Genomic DNA, 22,585 nt, shown 5'->3' on the forward strand with positions numbered 1-22,585 from the left:
CCATTACCTTTGGGGCCCTGGGGGTGCATGCTCTGAGGGACATCTGGGCAGACAATGGCTAAAGGATGAGAGGGAGAGAGAGAAGGGGGATTCTTAGTCTCCATCTGTGGCCATTGCTGGTTTCCCTCTCCGAGCCCATCCATTGGCCACACATGGAGGGAACCATATGCTACCGCCCTATCCAGTTTTAATGTGTCTTTGGCACTTAACTACTATTTTATTTTCTTATTTGTTTAACTGTTTATTGACTGTCATTCCTTTCTGGAGTGTAAGCTCTGGGAAAGCAGGGATTCTGTCTGCCTTCCTCATGGCTTTATCTCCAGCGCCTGGCACAGACTAGATGCTCAACCAATGTTTCTGAATAAACGAATGAACAAATTCTGTAAGCTGCATGTGTACCCAGCTGCACTGGATGTGAGATGAACATGACAGATAAAAACTGCATAATGATGGCCCAAGCCTTTCCTTATACATTCTCAGAGATGCCCCAGAGCAGACCTGGAGTAAGGATTACTGACTCCAACCTATGGATGGGAAAGCTGAGGTTCAGAGTGTTTTGTTATGTGGCCTGTCCAAAGTCGCAAAGTGGCAGAACGGAGACCACAACCCAAGTCAATCTCAGTTCGAGGTCCGTGTTCTTTTCATCATCACTTTCTAGGTTCCCTCCACTTTCACTCTCTAGAGCTACGTTGTGCCATCAGGGGGCATCTCCCCAGCCTGCTGCCTCATTGCCCTCCAGAGGCTGCTTAGAGCAGGGTGCTGCCCTGGCACCAGAGCTCACCCATCACCTCACAGCTGGTCCCCAGGCTGTTTCCTCCAGTGGGTGAGCAAGGACCCAGCTATAGAGCCAAAGGCCTTTGGCTGACGACCCCCAAGCCATGAGAGGCAGTTCTTCAACCACCATCCCCTCATATTCCCAAGAAGGGGTCCTAGGAGTGGCCAGAGCTGGATGAGACCAAGAAGCACGGTGGGAGAGCTGTTCTCACTCAGCACACACTTGGTGGCACAGCTACGCTACTTTATTTTCCCCTCTTGACACTCCTGTGGGGTTGGAATTTATTATCTCATTTTGTAGAAAAGAAAGCATACAGAAGTTAATGAGCTCAGAGACGCAGCTGGTGAGGGCACGGTGTGAAGGCAGCTCTGCCTGACTCTCCCCCACCTCCCAGGCTGCCGATCGTGGGGAATCCTTGGCTGGGGACCAGCTCGTCTATTCAGTCTGGCTGGCAGCTGTTTGGGGCATCCCTATGCTGCTCTGTTTGGGACCAGCTGTTTCTGGCTGCTCTCACCTGTCCCCTGAAAGTGATGACTCCAGGCCTGGTGGGCTCGGTGGAACTGGGTCCCTTGGGCAAGCCGGATGGGATCAGACAAGGAGCAGAGAAGGCGGGAAACCTGGGTGCACACCCCACACAACCTCTTAGAGCTGTGTATCCTTGAAATGACCAAACCTTTCTGTGCATCAGTGACCCAATCTACAGAATGGGGATTCCCCCTAATATCTACCCCAAAGGGTTATTATGAATGTTTAATGAGAACTCACATCCGGTCCCTAGCCCAGTGCCTGGCACCTGCCAAAGTGTTACTATGAGTGAAGCAGCATTGAAGGGTCAGATGGAGATGAGAAAATAGAGGCCAGGGGAGGGGGGCCTTCCTGAATGCACTTCACACTTTAGCCTGATGCCAGTCTAGGTTGAGGGGAGGCACCCGAGTGGAGGAAGAACCTGGCCTGAGCCTGGCTTTGGCATCAGGTCTCATGTGCACTTGCCTCTGCCGGGAAAGCTCCTCTTCGGTGGTCCTTAGAGCGTGGTCTGGGACCAGCAGCATTGGTGTAAGAACTTGTTAGAAATGCAGATAACTGGGCCTCACCCCAGATTTACTTAGAGACTCTTAGAGGGGGGAGGGTAGGACCCAGCATTTTGTTTTAATAATCCTCTCAGTGATTCTGATGTGCCTCAAATTTGAGACTCACTGGTCTACTCATCTTCCAAGCCTCAGGTTCTGAGTCACCTCTTCCAGGAGCTGTTCTGATCCCCTGCACTGAGGCCAGTACCCTTGGTCTGTATTTCCACACACTCTGAGTAGGTCTCAGCTGTACCCTTTGGTTGTAATCTCTTCCTCACTGTTTGCTCGCCCCCACTAGACTAGGAGCCCCTTGAAGGCAGGAATCCCAGTACCAGGTGTCCAGTGGGCCAGCTGAACAAGTGGATGTGTGATGACGAGTTCCACTACTTACTAGATTAACTCACTCACTCACTCTTCTAGCCTCAGTTTCCTCCTGTGACATTACCCACCTGCCGTGATGCTGTGAGGCTCAAAGAGGATGCTATGTTAGGAAGCCTTTATAGACTGCTGAAGCCCCACTTACACAGTCTGCTATTTAGTTAGGCACAAATTGCGGGACCTCATTTCCTTTTCCCATGCATGCATTTTCTGGCAGGTAGGTCACTGCCTGAGCAGCTTCTTTAAAGACTTGGCTTCTATAAGAATTGCAGTCTGGGGAGCTGTGGTATCGCTCACTTAGGGATTAACAGGACACAGTCTGGGGTCTGCCTGGCAGAAAGCATGGGCATGTGGGCAGAATGAGACTGCTTGGATCTCGACCCCTCAGGAGTCCAGCAGTGCCTCGGAGGAAGGCTCCTCTTCCATTTTCATAGTGACCAACCACTACACCTGTTAGCTTCCCATGTCCCTGAGCATGTGATTGTGGGTGGATGAGTCTTTCATATCCTGTGCCCCATGGATGACACTACATCATGACAGCCCAAGAGGACCAAAACAGCTCTGCCCAGAAATCCAGAGCTGGAGAAACCAAGCCAACACAAACCAAACCTCACCCGACACACTACCCTGATACTCTGCCCAGCTAAAGGATGTAACCATCTGAGAACCTTCTGTGTTGTACAAGGTGTACACAAATCATTTTCTGCTGGTGCATTTTAGCCGGATCTGTAACCTGAGTGAGGTATCCTCCAGACCTTGGTAAGTTTCAAGGGATAGGAAGTTCTGGGGCAACCAATCCCTGCACGAAACACCCAGTAATATGCTAATTGAGTAATATGGTAAGTTTGAATCCTTTGTCTAAAAATCTGGGAACGGTTTTCTAATATCTTCAGTTACATCCTGCTTACATGACATGCTCTGGAGGAAATGTTTCCTGTCCTCACCTCGAATTGCTTAGGACCCCTGGTGTACCTTCCCAGAGCATGTTGAACTCACTCTTTCCTTGGAGTTTCTTCTTTGATTTCTACCTGTCCTGTTGATTCCAAAAGAGTAAGAACCATTTTTGTCCTGTTTACAGCTATATCCCAGTGCCTAATCTAGAACTTGGCATGCAGTAGGTTCTCCTCAAATGTTTTTTGAAATAAATGAGTTAATCTAGGAAATGAATATAGAGCTCTTGCACTTGCTTTGGCCTTCAGATCTAATTTTAAAATTACCTCTAAGTATTTATTACTTTTATAATTAAAAATGCTGTTTAAAATAATGAAATGATAAAAATATATGTGAGTTTTCTTTAGGAAATGCTAGGTATGATTGGAATTCTTTAATTCATAATAAAAATTCTTATTCATCTTTTCTTATATTCCATGTCTTCCCATACATAGTGTTTTGTTAATTTGATCTTATTTTTCTATCTGGGATTTAAATTTTTATCACTTTTCTGGCAAAGAGCATTGTCCTGGCCATACTATGTATCAGATATATTATAAAGTATGATAATCAAAATGGTATAATATTCAGGATAAGAAAGACTTCCCTGCCGGTCCAGTGGTTAAGAATCTGCCTGCCAGTGTAAGGGGCACAAGTTCGATCTCTGGTCCGGGAAGATTCCTCATGCCTGTGTGCCACAACTACAGAGCCCGTGGACCCTAGAGCCCGTTCTCCGTAACAAGAGAAGCCACCTCAACGAGAAGCCTGCACACTGCGAACAGAGAAAGCCTGCATGCAGCAACAAAGACACAGCGCAGCCAAAAATAAAGAAATGAAATCTAAATATAAAATATAAAAACAGAAATACAAATCAGTGGCCCGGAGTGAAGATTCCAGAAACTTTAGATAAGGACTCATACACAACTGAGGGAGAGGAAAGATCGTGCAGCAAGTGGGGTTGGGATAACTTAACTGCAGTTTAAAAATATATAGGATTCACATCTAATATCACACACATCAAATTCCCCCAAACAGCAAAAACTCAGGGTTAAGTAGAAAACAACCAGATCATAGGAAAGAAGTCAAGTGTTCTGATCTGTTAGAGAAACATTAATTTTTTCAGCTTTGAAACTATAAAAGCAATCACAAAAGTAACTAATTGAATAATATACCAACTAAAAACATCTACATAATGGAAACAACAGTGTTGAAATAGAACTGAAGAATGACGTGCTGGCAAAAAAATGTCTCCCTCTAGTGTGACTGACAAATATTAATATCTATAGTATGTACAGACTTCCCAGGTGGTGCAGTGGTAAAGAATCTGCCTGCCAATGCAGGGGATGTGGGTTTGATCCCTGGGTCAGGAAGATCCCCTGGAGAAGGGAATGGCACTCCACTCCAGTATCCTTGCCTGGAGAATTGCATGGACAGAGGAGCCTGGCGGGCTACAGTCCATGGGGTCGCAGAGAGTGGGACACGACTGAGCCACCGAGCATGGGCATAGTATGTAAAGAGCTGTTTCTAAATCTGTAAGGACAGAGCCTGACGATTCTAACAGGTCAGGGAAAGTTATAAACGGATAACTCATACCAGGAAAATGAAGACAAAATGAACGCATGGAGGTATGTTTTGTCTTTTTACATTCAGAGAGGCAGTGTGGTGTGGGGGTGAACAAAGGGAACTGGAAGAAACCGCTGGATGTGGCAGCAGCTTTGACTTCACTTGCCTTTGCAGTTACTAATCTGCAAAATGGGAGCATCCTCAGACCCACTCCAGGGCTTTTAGTGAGGAAACTGCTTGTCATCATGACTGGCATTATACTATGACTTGGTAAATGTGGATTTCCTTCTCATTCAGCTTTTCTAAACAAAACTTTCAAAGACACAACGAAAGAAAAGAGGCAGTTAAGGATCATTATGGTCTTTCTATACCAATCTAGACTTACTATACCGATCCGATACAGAGTATCAGTTAGACTCTCGCTGAAGAATTGGTGCTTTCGAACTGTGGTGCTGGAGAAGACTCTTGAGAGTCCCTTGGATTGCAAGGAGATCAAACCAGTCAATTCTAAAGGAAATCAACCTTGAATATTCATTGGAAGGATTGTTGCTGAAGCTGAAGCTTTGATACTTGGCCACCTGATGCAAAGAGCTGATTTATTGGAAAAGACCATGATGCTAGGAAAGATTGAAGGCAAAAGGAGACCAGAGCGGCAGAGGATGAGATAGTTAGATAGCATCACCAACTCAATGGACGTGAATTTGAACAAACTCCAGGAGACAGTGAAGGACAGAGGATCCTGGAGTGCTGCAGTCCATGGGGTCACAAAGAGTCTGATCAGACTCAGCGACTGAACAACAACAATCAGCGAGACTCAAGTCGCCTTTTGTCCCTTCTGTTCCTTTCAAATAATCTCCAATACAGAGCTTTCAAAGTTGCAGAAACTCAATCTTGACACTAGGTGGCGCCAGAGTCATTCACTAAGTTGAAGTTCTGTGGATGGAGAAATGTTTCAGTGAGGTTTCTACCTTGGAAAACTGTTTATAACCTGGAGCCATCTAGGGCTCTGGGTCCACCTGGCTCATTTAGATCTACTGTTAGCTTCTCAGGTTCAAAGCCAGTCTTTTTTTTTACAATCCTGAGAAATCAATGGACCTGGGTAGGTTCTCCAGGAGACTGGAGGGCTCTGAAACTTCCAGCCCTGATTTGAGAGAAAGATGCATCTGGCCCCCTGGGAACCATGACTGAAATGAGTAAGGGGGCACAGATCCTCCAGAGGCATGCTTTTTGGAAAGGGTGATGACCACGTCTCTATTTAACCTCTCATTTTTCTCACAAACAGATCTGTCTAAACACATGTTAATTAAACAGAATGGCCGGGAATAATTAAGGGGATGATTTACAGGATACATTATAAGAAAGGGAATAAAAAGTATTTTTAAAAGATTCAGTAATTCCTAACAGATTAAACTGGAGGAACTGGGTGGTGAAAATTCAGCACTGATTTGTAGGAAAGCTGGGCATTTTCTACGCCGGCACAGGAGGAACTTGTGAAGGATGTGCGTTTTGCTCAGAATTTGTCTTTCCTGTCTCTACCTGTGCTCTGGGCTTTTGGAGCTGAAGCTTGATTTATTGAGCTAAACAAGTCAGCAGCTAATTTGTTCATTCATGGCTGTCCTTTGAGAAGTGGTCCTGGGGATAAAGATGAAGATCATTGAAAAACAAGTCAGTTTTGCCGGGCAGGACCTCACAAAGTAGGTCACCCTGGCTTTCCACTGGCCTGAGGGAGGCTGGAATCCCATTAACCTCAATCGAGCAGGCTCACAAGGAGGGGCACGACTGTTTCTGCAAAGCAAAACTTGCTGCATGTAGGCTTCCTAATTTGACTTCCTAATGAGATTTGGAAGAGGAACGGGGAGACTGGGGTATGGGAAAACCAAAGGAAAATTCCTTTCCCTTAACAAGCTGGTAGCACTGAGGGCAGAGACTTTGGGAGTTTGGGAAATCAGTGTTTGCCATGGATCAATCCTGTTTCACTAGGGTCTCAGGAAGTCTCAGGAGGGATAGGTGAAGGGTGAGAAGGTGCTCCCAAATATTTTTTTCAAGTTTTCAGTAAGTCTCCCCCATCTTAAATTTTAAAAAAAGCTCCATTGATTCTTTCATTCTCTTGGACCTCCTGCCCAGTCTCTCTTCTTTCACAGCAAACTTCACAGAAGAGTTGTCTGCACTCACTGATTCCATAACCTCACCTTCTGTTCACATTTCACCCTGTTCCAGGCTGTGTCCCCTCTCCCTATTACTCAGCAGAAAGGATTTCCAGTAAGGTCACTGATGATGTTGATAAATCCAATGGGCATTGTGCAGCTCCAACCTTCCTTGATCTCTTAGCTACCCTGGACACAGCTGGTCACTCTCTCTCTGTTTTTTTTTTTTTTGCTTGGCCACACTGCAAGGCTTGCAGGATCTTAGTTCCCCAACCAGAGGATGAACCCTCACCCTCGGCAGTGAAAACGTAGAGTCCTAACCACTGGACCACCAGGGAATACCCCGCTCTCTCCTTGAGTGCTTTCTTTCCTTGGTTTCCCTGATACCGAGCTTCCTTCCCTAATCTCCTTGCTACTCTGTTTTTGCTTCCTTTGCAGGCAAGTCTTCCTCAGCATTAATCATTAGAGCTCCCTTGGGACTCCATTCCAAGCCCTTGACTCTGCTTCTCCAGCTCTCTCTGTCATCCATGTCCTTGGTGTTGATTGTTTCCCATACCTTGGTGACCCTCAATTTTATATCTCAGCGCAGAATTCTCCCCCTAATGTCTTATAGTTAACTATGTTCTTAACACCTCCAATGTCTGGGTACTCTATGGTGTTAAAGCCATGGGGGACATGGATACCAAGCCTGCATTCCCCGAGGAGTGGAAATACTTGATACTCTATCCATGGGCAGTGGGCAGTGCACCTCACCTAAGAGGCAGTACTGACTTGTACGATATGACTGGCATGTGGTGGCCACTAGCTGGGCAGCTCCAAGTACAAGGCCAGGACTGGGGCTGGACAGGGCCCTGTGCTACTTACACGTTGAGAGGCTGCCAGGCTGGCCACTGAGCTTTGGCTTTGATGACGGTGAGGACCTCATCACTCTGTAAAAAAAGGACCACAGGTATTTAGTGAGGAGAGCTGGGCTCAGGGAACAAGATGACTTTGACATGGTGACGTTGTCCACCCCACACCCTCACCTGCTGCAGAGTCTCTACTTACCCAGGTGTGGAGACAGCCTGCCCCAGGGTGGGGGCACCCTGGAGTCTTGGCAGTCCTGCAAGATGGGGCTATGTCCAGGGTACCTGGTGTGTGCTAAACACCAACAGCCCCACTGAGCCATACCTCAGGTTTCCATCTCAGATCCTCCCCCAGGGGAGCCAGGCTCTGACCTGCCCCCCACCTGGGATGGCCAGACCTCCACACTGTGTCCAGACTGGAGGGCCGCTTATGGTCTCTGTGTCCAGGCGCTGACTAGGGTCTGCTCCAACCACACCTAACCCCGAGGAGTGTCACCCCCACAGCCTCTCCTACTGTCAAGACTACACACACTGGATCACACTCCCTTGGACAAGGAGGGCAAAGAGAAGACTGAGCCCCACGCTCCTGGGCCACTCATGTTATCCTGCTCTATTTTGCTTTGGGCAGTGGTGTAGGGCACCCTTAAAGCTTGAGAACCTAAGAGAATTTTTGGAGGAAGAATCTGGTAATTAACATTGGGAAGGAAAGCCTTAATCACCAACGTGGGGGAGAAAAATCAGAATGTTGTTAATCTTGCTTAGCTTCACTTCGAGGTTGATTTGGGTTTTTATTTTCAATAACACATTGGGGCTGGGGGTTTCCATATGTTTCAAGGCGTAAGCTTCCATAGGTGCGCAAGTTCAGCTCTGGTGGAGGTTCCCCCAGAGCAGATTCAGCTGATCCCAGAACCTGCCTTCCCCCTGGCCCGGGGCCCAGCACTGCTCAGACAGCACTGTCCACGCTGTACAGAAAAGCCCAGAATGTCACCAGCAGGGGCAGGAAGAGCTTTGATGCCGACTGAACAGTCTTTGAGTTTCAGGAGGGTGGAGACTGGCTGCGCTGGCCCACAGCTCTGCCCCAGTCCTTGGAGTTGTTCCTGGCAGTAGGTACCTAGCACATATTTGGAATGAATTGGTGAACTTCTCCTTAGTTGGTGGGTACCTTGCCCAGAAAATCCCATAGCCTCAAGGGAACTGTATACAATGAGGAGGTCAGAGGTGCCTCCAGGCTCAGGCCCAAAGATTATAAAGAGCCTCTGGTTTGGAGCACCTAGTCCACAGCCACGGAAGGGGTGGGGGCGGTGGGTGGGAGATGCCTTAGAGGGGACAGTAACTCAGCTCGGCTTGGGCACCCACTGGGTGGGTGAGGCCCCCAGGGTACCCCCTCTCTCCAGAAGCTCGAAGCCTGCTCCGAGCTCAAGCTTCCCTGGGGAGGGGGGTCCCCCCTTTTGGTCAGAAGAAACATTCTGTGGATATATAAACATCCCCACACTCACAGGTCTGCAGGGAGAGCATTTCCAAGTTCCAACAGAGCATTTGACACTTCTCCTGGGAGATTGTTTGTTTGTTGACACTGTATCTCTCTCACTCCTAAGACACACATGCTGAGTGACCGAGGGAAACTGCCCGACGTGAAGTCACGTGTGAGAGGCGACCCGTCTCCTGAAGGCCCGAGCTGGACCCCATGACCGGGGTTTCCTGTGTTCAGCTAGTCTGTGTCTCACACTGAATTCTTCAGCTGCCCCCAGAATATGGCTGTTTCTCCAGCAGCCCCACTGAGCACATCCCTCAGCTGCCTGCATCTCTTCACCTCTCACCCCCTCACAGTTGCCAGGCTCCAAGATCCACTGTGTTCACAGTCTTAGCATCTCTTAAGTCCTTCCACAGTCTCCTCACTGGTTGCCCCAGCTCCAGCATCTTCTTACTTTTCCCCAGACTACCCTCCACACTGGTGCAAAACTGACCACATTCACTGCCTGCCTAAACCCTGCAACAGCTCCCCATAACTTCCATGCTGACTTCCTTTTTCTTTTAAAATAGGAATTCCTTTATTCCTCATCAAAACAGTCTAACAGTAAATGTAGATTGTATTCTTTTATTTTTACATTTAAAAGGATGTATTTTTACATCCTTTTTTGGATATATCTTTCATCAGGACTCTGCCACATTTAAACCTTGTCCTTCTAGCGAGAGGGTAAAATTGTACGTGAATCTTATTCAGAGAACTTGGCTGCTTGTAGCAGACCAAAAGAGCATAGAACTTAGGCAGGAGAGTGGAGAGCTTCTCCACAAACACATTTAAACTTCTTCCCAGTACAAAAACATCTGTTGTTGCTTTTAGAGATAATTTTACAAATCAGAAGGTCTTACAGGACAGTCCAGATGAAGTGTCAGCAAGTATTTTAAGTAAATCCCAATGAGCTGAAATTCAAGTCCAAACTAGATATTTAGTGTTCTCTTTATTGCAAATATGAAGTCTTTAACCTGAGGTATAGAGTTGTCTTCTAGAATCTGCATAAGGCACAGGGACATCAGTGGCGGTGACACAAACTGTAGAAGCATCCAGGAAATTGAACACAGGCCCCTCCATCACCCTGGCACAGATTTCAGCTCCTACTGCCAACTGTGACCAGCCTTCTTCCACAATAACAAGGTGACTGGTCTTCATGACACTGGTTTCTATTGTTTCAATGTCCATTGGTGTGATGGTTTGCAAATTTATCAGCTCATATTCAAGTCCCTCTTTAGATAGCACCATTGAGCTTCTAAGCAGTGGCTGACAGGTCTTGAATGAGAAACTATGGTTGCATGTGTACCTTGCCTTTCTATTTTGGCTTTTCCTATAGGGATCAGATAATCTTTTGACTGAGCTTCTGGGGAAGTTCAAAAGGAACTTTATACATCAGTTCACCTCCAGCACCACCAATGGACTTACCCTGAATGGCATATTTAATACGTCCTTTTGCATCCTCAAAATTCCAAGGACTGACCACCTTTAAGCCTGGGAAGTGCCCATACCAGGCAGCAAAGCACTGTGAGTATTGGGCATTGTGAGCTGGGGCACCACTGGGCTCCTGAAGACTAATGGCACTGGCTGAAGGCCTCCTGATGTGTAATGGGTCTTGAGTTTATAACCTGGTAAATGGCTTGCACAGAGAAACTGAAGGGCATAAATTCACAAATGGGCCTTAACCCAGCCAGATCTGCACCTACAGCAATTCCAGCAAAACCCAACTCTGATATGGGAGTATCTATGAACCTCTTACTTCCAAATTTTTTCCACAGGCCTCAACTAACCCCATCGTACAGGGAAACTTCTTCCCCAAGTAGAAATACCTTCCTAGCTGTTTCCATCTCCTCCTCCATACCTTGATTTATAGCCTCATGAGCTGTCACATACAGTGTGGCCAGTGTGGTCCAGGGGAACCGCCTCTTTAGCACACCAGCAACCTGCTCAAGGAGTCTCCACACCAACCCAGCGACCACAGCCACCCTGACCATGTCCTCTACCTGCTGCCAAATCCACAGTGATTTCTTAATTCCCAAGTTTTGCCTACATGGCCTGCATCATCTAGTTTTTTTCTTTGATTTTTAATTTCAGAATAATACATGCTTTTTGTGGGAAAATTTAGCATCACAGAAGCACAGTGTAAATGCTGAGCACTCCACTCTTGCATCTATCCTGCCTTCTGCTACCTCCCTCTCCAGAATGTTACAGTGTGGTACATACCACCCCAGATCTTTTACTATACTTAGGTACAACATGTGTGTGTGTGCATGAACATTAGATACAACCTTTCCCACAAAAACTGCATCATATTGAAATCTCATTCTGCACCATGATTTTTATATTTTCCCCTTACTATCATATCATGAAAAACTTCTCTGTTGGTACCTATGGCATCAGAGCTTTCCTTTTGTTGATTTTGAGAGCGTTTGAGATCCTCAAATTAGGGTAAACCAGGTCAAGACTAAGAAAAAAGAAATCCAAGCATGAGATCCAAGTCATGAGATACTGTCTGATGACAGTCCTTTTGCCCTTGAAGAAATACTTTACTAAAAAAAGCAGGGACTTTCCTGGTGGTGCAGTGGATAAGAATCTGCCTGCCAGTGCAGGGGACTTGGGTTTAACCCTTGGTCTGGGAAGATCCCACATGCTGCGGAGCAACTAAGCCCATGCTCTACAACTACTAGAGCCTGTGTGCTCCAGGGCCCACAAGCTACAACAACTGAAGCCCTCACACCTATAGCCTGTGCTCTGCAACGAGAAGCCACCGCAATGAGAAGCCTGCGCACAGCAACGATGAGCAGCCCTCGCTCCCCACAACTAGAGAAAGCCCACGTGCAGTCAGGAAGACCCAGTGCAACCAAATAAATAAAAATTAAAAAAAAAAAATCAATGTGGGTGGAGTTAAGGGGCCACTAGGTTAGCTAGCCGGCCCTGCAGACATACCTTGTATTACAATGAAACCTTGGTTGTCAAGTGGCAACTAATGACATATTGATTTTGCCTTTGTAGCATATAACTCAGAAATTGTTGAGGATCTCCATTAGTGTTTATTTATGGTACTGGCATTCCATCTGTATCTTTTAGAGCCATGGAGGCTCCAAGGATGGTTGTCCATGTGTGCAGGCCTTAGAACAGCTTCTTCCTGTCAATTGTTTCATCTCATGGTTACATACCATCTGCATGATTGTTTGTGTTATCCAATGAAATAAGAGCACAGGAACTGTCTGGAAAAACGTATTTGAGAAACTAAGTATTTTTCTTTTTTTAACAAAAGATTTATTTCATTTATTTATTTTGCTGCACCTGGTCTTAGTTGTGGCATACGAGATCTATTTCCCTGACCAGGGATCGAACCTGGGCTCCCTGCATCGGGAATGCAGAGTCTTAGCTACTGGGCCACCAGGGAAGTCCTTAAATATTTTTCTTAAACTAGAACCAAAGCTCTTCAGGATTGGAGAGAGTTTGGCCTGTTCATGGCCAAATCCAAGTGCTGTGGATACTTAGTAAATTGGTGAAAAAGCAAAGCCACACCATTTTTTTTTTTTTTTTTTGATGTATGGGTAAAATTCTATAGCATGGATGTTCTTTTTTTTCTTTTTTTTTTTTTTTAATAAATTTATTTATTTATTTTAGTTGGGGGCTAATTAATTTACAATATTGTAATAGTTTTTGCCATACATTGACACGAATCAGCCATGGGTTTACATGTGTTCCCCTTCCTGGACCCCCCACCCACCTCCCTCCCCATCCCATCCCTCTGGGTCATCCCATTGCCCCGGCCCTGAGCATTTGTCTCATGCATCGAACATGGAATGGTGTTCTGTTTCACATATGATAATATACATGTTTCAGTGCTATTCTCCCAGAACGTCCCACCCTCACCTTCTCCCTCAGAGTCCATAAGACTGTTCTATGCATCTGTGTCTCTTATTCTGTCTCGCATATAGGGTTATCATTACCATCTTTCAAATTCCATATATATGCGTTAGTATACTGTATTGGTGTTTCTTATTTACCTGGCATTATTGGTGGATATTTGTTTCTATAAATGATGCTCTACTGAACACTTGTGAATGTATTTCTTTACTTATAAGTTCCTATGTCATAAATTTCCAAGAATGACCAAACAATGAAGCAAATTGACAATTTTGGTGGCACCTACCAAACTGTTCTCCAAATGTCTGTACCAACTGATACTTCTTCAAGAATGTGTGTGTGCCAATGTTTTTACAACTTTGGGCACACTGGATACTATCAATCTTTTTCATCTTTACTAATCCAGCAGGCAGGAAAGTAGCGTGGTTTTGAACATAAGCTCTAGTTATTATACCTGAATTCAAACCCTGACTGTACCATGACTAGCTCTGTGTCCTTTAGTGAGACTCTGACTTCCTTTAGCTTTCTCATCTCTGAAATGTTGAGTTAAAAAGTGTATCTGCTGCATAGTGTTATTAGGGGGACAAAATGACATAATTCAAGTAATGTGCTAGTCCTGTGCCTGTATTAGCATCAATACTAGTTACTATTCTAATTCTTTATTTAGTTAAAAAATATTTATTTTTATTTATTTGGCTGCACTGGGTCTTAGCTGCAACATGCAGGATCTAGTTCCCAGATCAGGGATCAAACCTGGGTCCCCTGCATTGGTAGTGAGAAGTCTTAGCCACTGGACCACAAGGTAAGTCCCTATTCTTATTCACATTTAGGCCAAGCTGGTATTAGAACTGATTTGTACTGTTTGAGTACAGAGAATGGAATACCCAGTGACAGCTGCAAAGCCATGAAGCCTCAGGAGAATATCCCCTTATTTAAAGGTTCATGTAGCTGGGTGAGCCTTGGATGAGGGCATTGGGGCACCAGGTATTTTACATTCTGAAGATTGAAGGACCTAAATTCAGAGCAAGCAATCCAAACTTCAGACTTAAATGAAAAACTCCTTTAACAAGTCTCTAAGGCCCAGAAAGGATCTTTCAAGAATCCTTATAGCCCTTATCCATCTCCCACAGGACCGTTTTCAAACAAAGTATTTCAGGGCACTCACAGTTCACACCTCATCTGCATGATATTAGCACTTTCCCAGAACTATGCCAATTAAAATAAAAGTCCTCCAAGAAAGGACAGGTACTCATGTCCTCCGTCACAGGGATGTGTTCTTTCATTTTGCTTTTGTAAACATATTGTGATGGTCTTACAGCTGTACTCACACTTCCATTTGCATGAACCAAATGGGAATCACACAGCCTAAATCAGGCCAGGGGCTGAGGTCAGGTTTGGAGAAAGGGGGGTTTGTGTGGTGTGGAAACAGGTCTGGGACAGGTCAGAGGCAGAAATCACGTGGATATCAAGAAATATCAAGTCTGAGCAGAGCAGAGAGGCAGAACATGAGTCTGGGGGCCAGGGCAGGTTTGTCTGAACAAACCTTACCCCGCACTGACCCTCCATGCTCTCCAGAGACAGCTCTAGAGGCAGGAAAGCTCGGTCATCTCAGCTGTGCTCACAGTAACAGGCAAGGCTGTCCCCTCCGCCTTGCCTCACTCATCACCTCCTCTCTGTTCCTATACCTTCCTGGCTCCTATCTTTTGCCTTTGTCTCCCAGTCTTGAATTACAACCTGCTTCTTCATTCTAAGGCCCTCTATGCTCCGGCAGCACTGAGGCTAAACTTCCTCACCATCGCAGGTCCTGCCCTAGATCAGCAAGAAGAGAAATGGGATGCAATCCATGATCACAGAGGATAAGGAACTGAAACAAGTAGAAACAACAATGACCACAGTAATCTAGTTTCTAGGTGCTAGTTCAGTTCAGTTCAGTCACTCTGTCGTGTCCGACTCTTTGCGACCCCATGAACCGTAGCACGCCAGGCCTCCCTGTCCATCACCAACTCCCAGAGTCCACCCAAACCCATGTCCATCGAGTCGGTGATGCCATCCAGCCATCTCATCCTCTGTCATCCCCTTCTCCTCCTGCCCTCAATCTTTCCTAGCATCAGGGTCTTTTCAAATGAGTCAGCTCTTCGCATCAGGTGGCCAAAGTATTGGAGTTTCAGCTTCAACATCGGTCCTTCCAATGAATACCCACACCATGCTAATTACCTGATATCTAGTATCTTGCTCCCTGGAGAAGGAAATGGCAACCCAGTCCAGTATTCATGCCTGGAGAATCTCATGGACAGTGGAGCCCAGCAGGCTACTGTCTATGGGGTCGCAAAGAGTCAGACATGACTGAAGCAACTTAGCATGCAGTATCTCCTTAAATTCTTAGAACACATCCGCAAGGAAGGTATATACTTTTTAATCTTCAGAAACACATTTCTTTGGCCAAATTAGGTACAGGTTAGTCAATGGCAGGTCTAAAGTTCAAACCTCAGCCTTTCTGGAGACCACGTTTGTCAGTCTGTGAACCCAGGTGGAGGGGGCAGGAAGGTGAGGCTCTCTTGAAAGAGACCCCACACCTGCCCCTTGCTTCCCCACATTCGTCCCTCTCCTCACCCCCACAGTGCTTCTGCTGTCCTTCAGAGCATGTCCTAGCATACCCTCAGTTCTGAAAATTGCAGCCTCATGGGTGGGGGCGGAAGAGGAGGAGGAAGGATTCTCAAACATTTTCACAATGCTGTTCATGTTAATGCTGACAAAGAGGGGAGAGGACAGGGTCCCTGAGTTGGAGAGACACTGCTGCTACTAAAGGGAAGGGAAGCCAATGACCCTAAAGGCGTTTCCCCATTTATCAGCTTGCTTCTTAGGAAAACCTTTGGGAATTGCCACCATTTCCTTCTGCAGATGAGGAAACTGAGGGCCAGGGAGGTCAAGTGACTTGTAAAGACCGTCCAGTAATCATGGTTCCTATACAGACGTGCCTGACTCCAAAGCTTATGCTCTTTCCACTTCCCCTCATGATTCCTCCTCTCCAGCTCCCTCTCACCTCCCCCCCACCCCCATTTTGCTTGTTTTTCAGTGAGACCGTGGCTGCCCCTGGTTGACAGTTTTCTCCACAGAGCCCTTGCTGTGAGGCACAGGGTCACCCGATTCCCTCTGGAAGGGCGGTACCTGTCATCTTGCATAAAGACCCAGTGAGCAGTGTCTGGTTCCATTATTTGCTTCTACCCTTTCCCACAACTTCCACTAACCACCCATAAAAAATATCAGTCCTGATGGCTTCCACCTCTGAGGGGGACTTTTTCATCCTTGCATGAGTGTCCTCATGAGGAGCAGCAGGAAATGAGCCTTTTTATGAGGCGATAATGGAGCCAGAAGCATCTTTAAAATCAATTGTGCCTATCACGTCCTCCCATCATTTCAACAGGTTCTGGGTTTAGTGGGTCATAAATAAAAACAGACAGCTCACATTCAGCGGTGCTCTACAGTTTGCCCGTGGTCTTCTGTGGGCCGTACCATAGTCCTCTGAGGAAGGCAGGCAAATGGTCCCCCTTTCTCACAGGAAGTAAGTGAGACCTCTCTCCCTGCCAAAGGTCAGTGCCCAGCTTGTAGCTTCCATGACCATCTGACACAGCCGGTCACTCCCTCTGCCTTGAAACACTTTCTGGTCTAGCACCTGCTGCCTCTTCATTCTCCTCACCTCATTCCTTCTCAGCCTCCTGTGCTGACCCTCTTCATTTTTCTCCAAACACTGAAGTCTCCCTGGATTCAAGCTCTCAGCGCTCTTCTCTTTTCTATCCACACTGCCTTAGCGATTTCTCTTGTCCCATGCCTTAAAATATGAGTTATACATATACTGAAGGCTCCTAAACTGTCATCTTCACCTCATCCCTGCCTCCGAACTCCAGCTTGTATACCAACTGCCTGACACTTTCATCTGGATGTTGAATTGGTATCTCAAATTCAGTGTGTCTGAAACCAAGTTCCTGATCTTTCCCTCCTCAAACCTGTGTACTTAGTCACTCAGTTGTGTCTAACTCTTTTGTGACCCTGTGGACAATAGCCCACCAGGCTCCTCTGTCCATGGGATTCTCTAGGCAAGAGTACTGGAGTGGGTAGCCATTCCCTTCTCCAGAAGATCTTCCCCACCCAGGCAGCAAACCCAGGTCTCCTGCATTGCAGGCATATCCTGTACTGTCTGAGCCACCAGGAAAGATGCCCTCCTTCCCAAATCTGGCTTCTCTCATTGTAAACATTGCATTAAATGGCAATGCCATCCTTCTAGTTTATCAACCTTGATGCTTCTCTCACTCCTCATCCGATCCTTCAGCACATCTGTCAACTGCACTTCTAAAATGCATTTTTGAGCCAACGACTGTGTGTCACCACTGTTGGAGCAGGGGCTGGATTGTACCTCCCTGTGTCCCTGGCACCATCTTGGTCCCAGCCACGTGGCATCATCATTAGCTGGGATTAAATGTGTTGCAACTGCTTCCTGGCTGGTCTCTCTGCCTCTTCCCTCACCCTCCTCCAGGCTCTTTTCACGCGGTAGCCGCATCATGCCGTTTCTCTGGTCAAAATCCTCTAACGGTGTCACATTGCACAGGAAATGGGGACCTTGGCCATGGCCCCTCATGATCTGCTCTGCCTCCCTGTTACCTCACTAGCTTCCTCTTTATTACTCCCCCTCTTGCTTACTTTGCTCCAGCCACCTGGACATCTCCTCAGACATGCTAGTCACACTTGCAGTTCCCTGAGCCTGGGGAGATGTCCTCTTAGATACCAGAGCACTCATTCCTCTGCCTCCTCCAGGTCTTTGCTCAAATGTCACCTTCTCAGTGAGGCCTCTGCTGACCACACTATTCAAAATAGCAATTCCCTGCCCCTTCCTCAACCTGGCACACTGCTCTCACTTTATCTGATTGTCTTTTCTCCATAACATTTGTCACCATCTGGTATACTAAGATCCCCTAGAGGAAGGCATGGCAACCCACTCCAGTATTCTTGCCTGGAGAATCCCCATGGACAGAGGAGCCTGGCAGGCTACAATCCATAGGGTTGCAAAGAGTTTGCTGTGACTGAAGTGACTTAACGCACACAGTACCCTATGCATTTGGCTTTCTTACTTTTTATCATCAATCTTCTCCTACTAGAATAGGCATTTTCTGTGGGCAATGGCTTTGTCTGTTCTGCTCACTCACTGCTGTACTATCAGTGTTTAGAGTATGTTCAATCAATCTTTGCTGCTGTTTTAAGATTTTTTTTTTGATGTGGACCACTTTTAAAGTCTTCATTGAGTTTGTTACAATATTGTTTCTGTTTTCTTTTGGGTTTGTTTTGTTTTTTTGGGGGGGGGCACAAGACAAGTGGGATCTTGGTTCCTCAACCAGGGATCGAACCCACATCCCCTCCATTGGAAGAGAAGTCTTAACCTCTGGACCACTAGAGAAGTCCCAGTCTTTGCTGTTTGAATGAGAGGCTATGATGAGGAAACGTCTGGTGTCTTTTTGAGTCCCAGGATGCTATGGCACAGTGTGGAGCCAGAGCTGAGTAAAGTGACACCAACGGATGTGGGCTCTGAGCTGGTGGGCACTGGGTGAGCTGTGAAGAGTGCCAACCACAGACCTGGCACTAATAAAAGGAAGAGGAAGGGATAGGACCTCTTTAGGACCCACGGTCAGCCTCAAGGCTCTGAGTCTGCCTCCAACGGACACCGCAGTGACCAGGGCTGACTGTCCATAAGTGCCGAGAGCCCACCTTGGACCCCGGAAGCTTCTGCCATCACAAGTCTGATCAGCTATTTCAAAGCCAGAGAAGGTATCTGAAGCCCATTAACAGACCCCCAAGAAGGTGATGTCGTTTCACAGAAGTATTTCAAATTCAATTTCTTTTTATTTCTTTTCAAACACAGCCTGTAATTCCGATGGGAAAATTGCATAATGCCCATAGATAATAATTTTCCCACAAGATGGTTTTGTGAAAGCAGCTTGGCATTTCTGATGCAGGAGAGGAAGGGCCCATTAGAGAGAGCTGCCTGGGCCTGCCCACTGCCCGTGCACCCACACCTGTCTCTGGCAGGTGTAAGCTCTGAGGACGGGCATCACCCCATGACCTGAGGGAGAGGCCAGACTTCCGTGTGCCTCTCTTACCACAGGTATCAATTCAGCTTGTTCTTCGGTGACCAAAGTGCCAATCCTGGGCTGAACCTCCCTTTTGGACTTTCATGTATCCTTTAGGATTATGAAAGTCTGCCTCTCCTCCGATTCAACAGGGAGCTGAGGGGGTAGATGCGGCCTGTCTGTGCTTCCCATCCCAGCCCCTCTTCCCCACCTTCTGCCCTATCTCCAGCACTTAGACAAACATTAGTGCTGGGGTTGGAGCAGAGAAGTAAGAAAGGGGCCAGGCCAGGAAAGATTCTGACATCAGCCAGGGGAGAGCAGGCTAAGCTGGGCTGTCTGCTCCCAATAGGCAGGGGCTCCAAGGAAGTCGGGCTGGAGCCAGGGAGGGAGGAAGAGCCAAGCAAGCACCTGTAAGGGCCTTGACCCTAACCCTGCCCCTGGGAGCATCTTGTGGGGGAGTGGTGTGTATTAAGTGAAGTGAAAGTGAAGTTGCTCAGTCGTGTCTGACTCTTTGCGACCCCATGGACTGTAGCCTACCAGGCTCCTCCAACCATGGGATTCTTTAGGCAAGAATACTGGAGTGAGTTGCCATTTCCTTCTCTAGGTGATCTTCCCGGCCCAGGGATCGAACCCTTGTCTCCCGCATTGCAGGCAGATGCTTTACCCTCTGAGCCACCAGGGAAGCCAAAGGTGCAGCATTTGACATCCCTTGCTCCTCTTCCCTGTCTCCCCCTCCCTACCTTACTCTGAAGACAGTTCCCATCTAGTCCTGGGAGCCATTATGAGGACAGGGGCTGGACTGTGTTCCCCTCTGTGTCCCCAGCGCTGGCCTGGTCTGGGGAGCTATCCAGGGGATGATTAAGAATGAATAATGGATTAGTTAATTAAACAATTAATTAATGACAAGCTAAAGGAAGCCTCTGGCCTTCACTGCCCTCTCAGATGTTCTTAGGGGCATCCTTGTGAGTGCTATGGGATTCGGATGCTGCTGCAGGGCGTCTGAGTAGAGTGAGGATTCTGCTGACTATGGTGGCGGAGTAAATGGTAGGAGGGCAGGCAGGACCCAGGGAGGCCAGTCAGGTGACATGGGATCATGAGAGAGTAATGGCAGGGGTGGGAAGATGTCAGATGCAAGACATTATTTTAAAGGGAGAAGCAACAGGATCCGCTGGTGAATTGGATGTGGGGTGTAAAACAAAGGGGAGTCAAGGATGACTCTGAGTGGAGGTGTCATGTAGGCCGTTGGATACATGAGGCTGGGGTTCAATGGAGCAGTCCAGGCAGGAGGTGAATTTGAAAGTCACTAGCGTATAGGTGTTAGTTCTAGAAGGTCTTGTGGGTCGTCAAAGAACCGTTCAACTTCAGCTTCTTCAGCATTACTAGTTGGGGCATAGACTTGGATTACTGTGATACTGAATGGTTTGCCTTGGAAGTGAATAGAGGTCATTCTGTCATTTTTGAGATTGCATCCAAGGACTGCATTTCAGACTCTTTCGCTGACTATGAGGGCTACTCCATTTCTTCTAAGGGATTCTTGCCCACAGTAGTAGATATAATGGTCATCTGAGTTAAATTCACCCATTCCAGTCCATTTTAGTTCACTGATTCCGAAAATGTCGATGTTCACTCCTGCCATCTCCTGTTTGACCACTTCCAATTTGCCTTGATTCAAGGACCTAACTAACATTCCAGGTTCCTATGCAATATTGTTCTTTACAGCATCGGACGTTACTTCCATCACTGGTCACATCCACAATTGGGTGTTGTTTTTGCTTTGACTCCGTCTCTTCATTCTTTCTGGGGTTATTTCTCCACTGATCTCCAGTAGCATATTGGGAACCTACTGACCTGAGGAGTTCACCTTTCAGTGTCCTATCTTTTTGCCTTTTTATACTGTTAATGGGTTTCTCATCGCAGTAATACTGAAGAGGTTTGCCATTCCCTTCTCCAGTGGACCACATTTTGTTAAAGCTCTCCATCATGACCCATCCATCTTGGGTAGCCCTATAGGGCATGGCTCATAGTTTCATTGAGTTAGACAAGGCTGTGGTACATGTGATCAGTTTGATTAGTTTTCTGTGACTGTGGTTTTCATTCTGTCTGCCCTCTGATGGATAAAGGTAAGAGGCTTATGGAAGCTTCCTGATGGGAGGGACTGAGTGGGAAACTGGGTCTTGTTCTGATGGGCAGGGCCATGCTCAGTAAATCTTTAATCCAATTTTCTGTTGATGGGTGGGGCTATATTCCCTCCCTGTTGTTTGACCTGAAGCCAAATTATGGTGGAGGTAATGAAGATAATGGCAACCTCCTACAAAAGGTTGAGTGCACACACTGCCCCAATCAGTGCCCCCGACCCTGCAGCAGGCCACTGCCGACCCACACCTCCACCAGAGACTGGAATGCAAAAGTAGGAAGTCAAGAGATACCTGGAGTAACAGGCATATTTAGCCTTGAAGTACAAAACGAAGCAGGGCAAAGTCTAACAGAGTTTTGTCAGGAGAACGCACTGGTCATAGCAAACACCCTCTTCCAACAACACAAGAGAAGACAACACATGGACATCACCAGATATCAATACTGAAATCAGATTGATTATATTCTTTGCAGCCAAAGATGCTGCTGCTGCGTCGCTTCAGTTGTGTCTGACTCTGCGTGACCCCATAGATGGAAGCCCACCAGGCTCGCTGTCCCTGGGATTCTCCAGGCAAGAACACTGGAGTGGGTTGCCATTTCCTTCTCCAATGCATGAAAGTGAAAAGTGAAAGTGAAGTCGCTCAGTCATGTCCGACTCTTCGCGACCCCATGGACTGCAGCCTACCAGGCTCTTCTGTCCATGGGATTTTCTAGGCAAGAGTACTGGAGTGGGGTGCCATTGTCTTCTCCTGCAGCCAAAGATGGAGAAGCTCTATACAGTCAGCAAAAACAAGACCAGGAGCAGACTGTGGCTCAGATCACAAACTCCTTATTGCCAAATTCAGACTTAAATTAAAGAAAGTAGGGAAAGCCAGCAGGCCATTCAGGTATGACCTAAATCAAATCCCTTATGATTATACAGTGGAAGTGACAAACAGATTCAAGGGATTAGATCTGAGAGTACCTGAAGATCTATGGATGGAGTTTTGTGATATTGTACAGGAGGCAGTGATCAAGACCATCCCCAAGAAAAAGAAATGCCAACAGGCTTCTGCCTTACAAATAGCTGAGAAAAGAAGAGACGCTAAAGGCAAAGGAGAAAAGGAAAAATATACCCACCTGAATGTAGAGTTCCAAAGAATAGCAAGGAGAGATAAGAAAGCCTTCCTCAGTGATCAGTGCAAAGAAATAGAGGAAAACAATAGAATGGGAAAGACTAGAGATCTCTTCAATAAAATTAGAGATGCCAAG

General features: G+C 46.7%; 1 protein-coding gene and 1 pseudogene across 4 annotated transcripts in view; both read right to left on the minus strand.

The window, feature by feature from the left end:
* Positions 1-22,585, minus strand: part of SPON1 (spondin 1) — a 460,458-nt gene that overhangs the window by 13,153 nt on the left and 424,720 nt on the right. For 3 of the 4 annotated variants that reach the window (XM_081545084.1, XM_081545085.1, XM_081545081.1), the window contains one exon: positions 7,722-7,786. The exons of the other annotated variant lie outside the window; for it this stretch is intronic. In XM_081545084.1, the coding sequence (XP_081401210.1) occupies positions 7,722-7,786 (65 nt within the window). The remainder of the gene's footprint in view (positions 1-7,721; positions 7,787-22,585) is intronic. 4 annotated transcript variants of the gene reach the window in all.
* Positions 10,142-11,203, minus strand: LOC145526371 (pyruvate dehydrogenase E1 component subunit beta, mitochondrial pseudogene; annotated as a pseudogene).

The sequence above is a fragment of the Giraffa tippelskirchi genome, chromosome 11 (assembly GCF_054371585.1).
Source record: "Giraffa tippelskirchi isolate mGirTip1 chromosome 11, T2T-mGirTip1v1.2.pri, whole genome shotgun sequence".
Classification (NCBI taxonomy): Eukaryota; Metazoa; Chordata; class Mammalia; order Artiodactyla; family Giraffidae; genus Giraffa; species Giraffa tippelskirchi.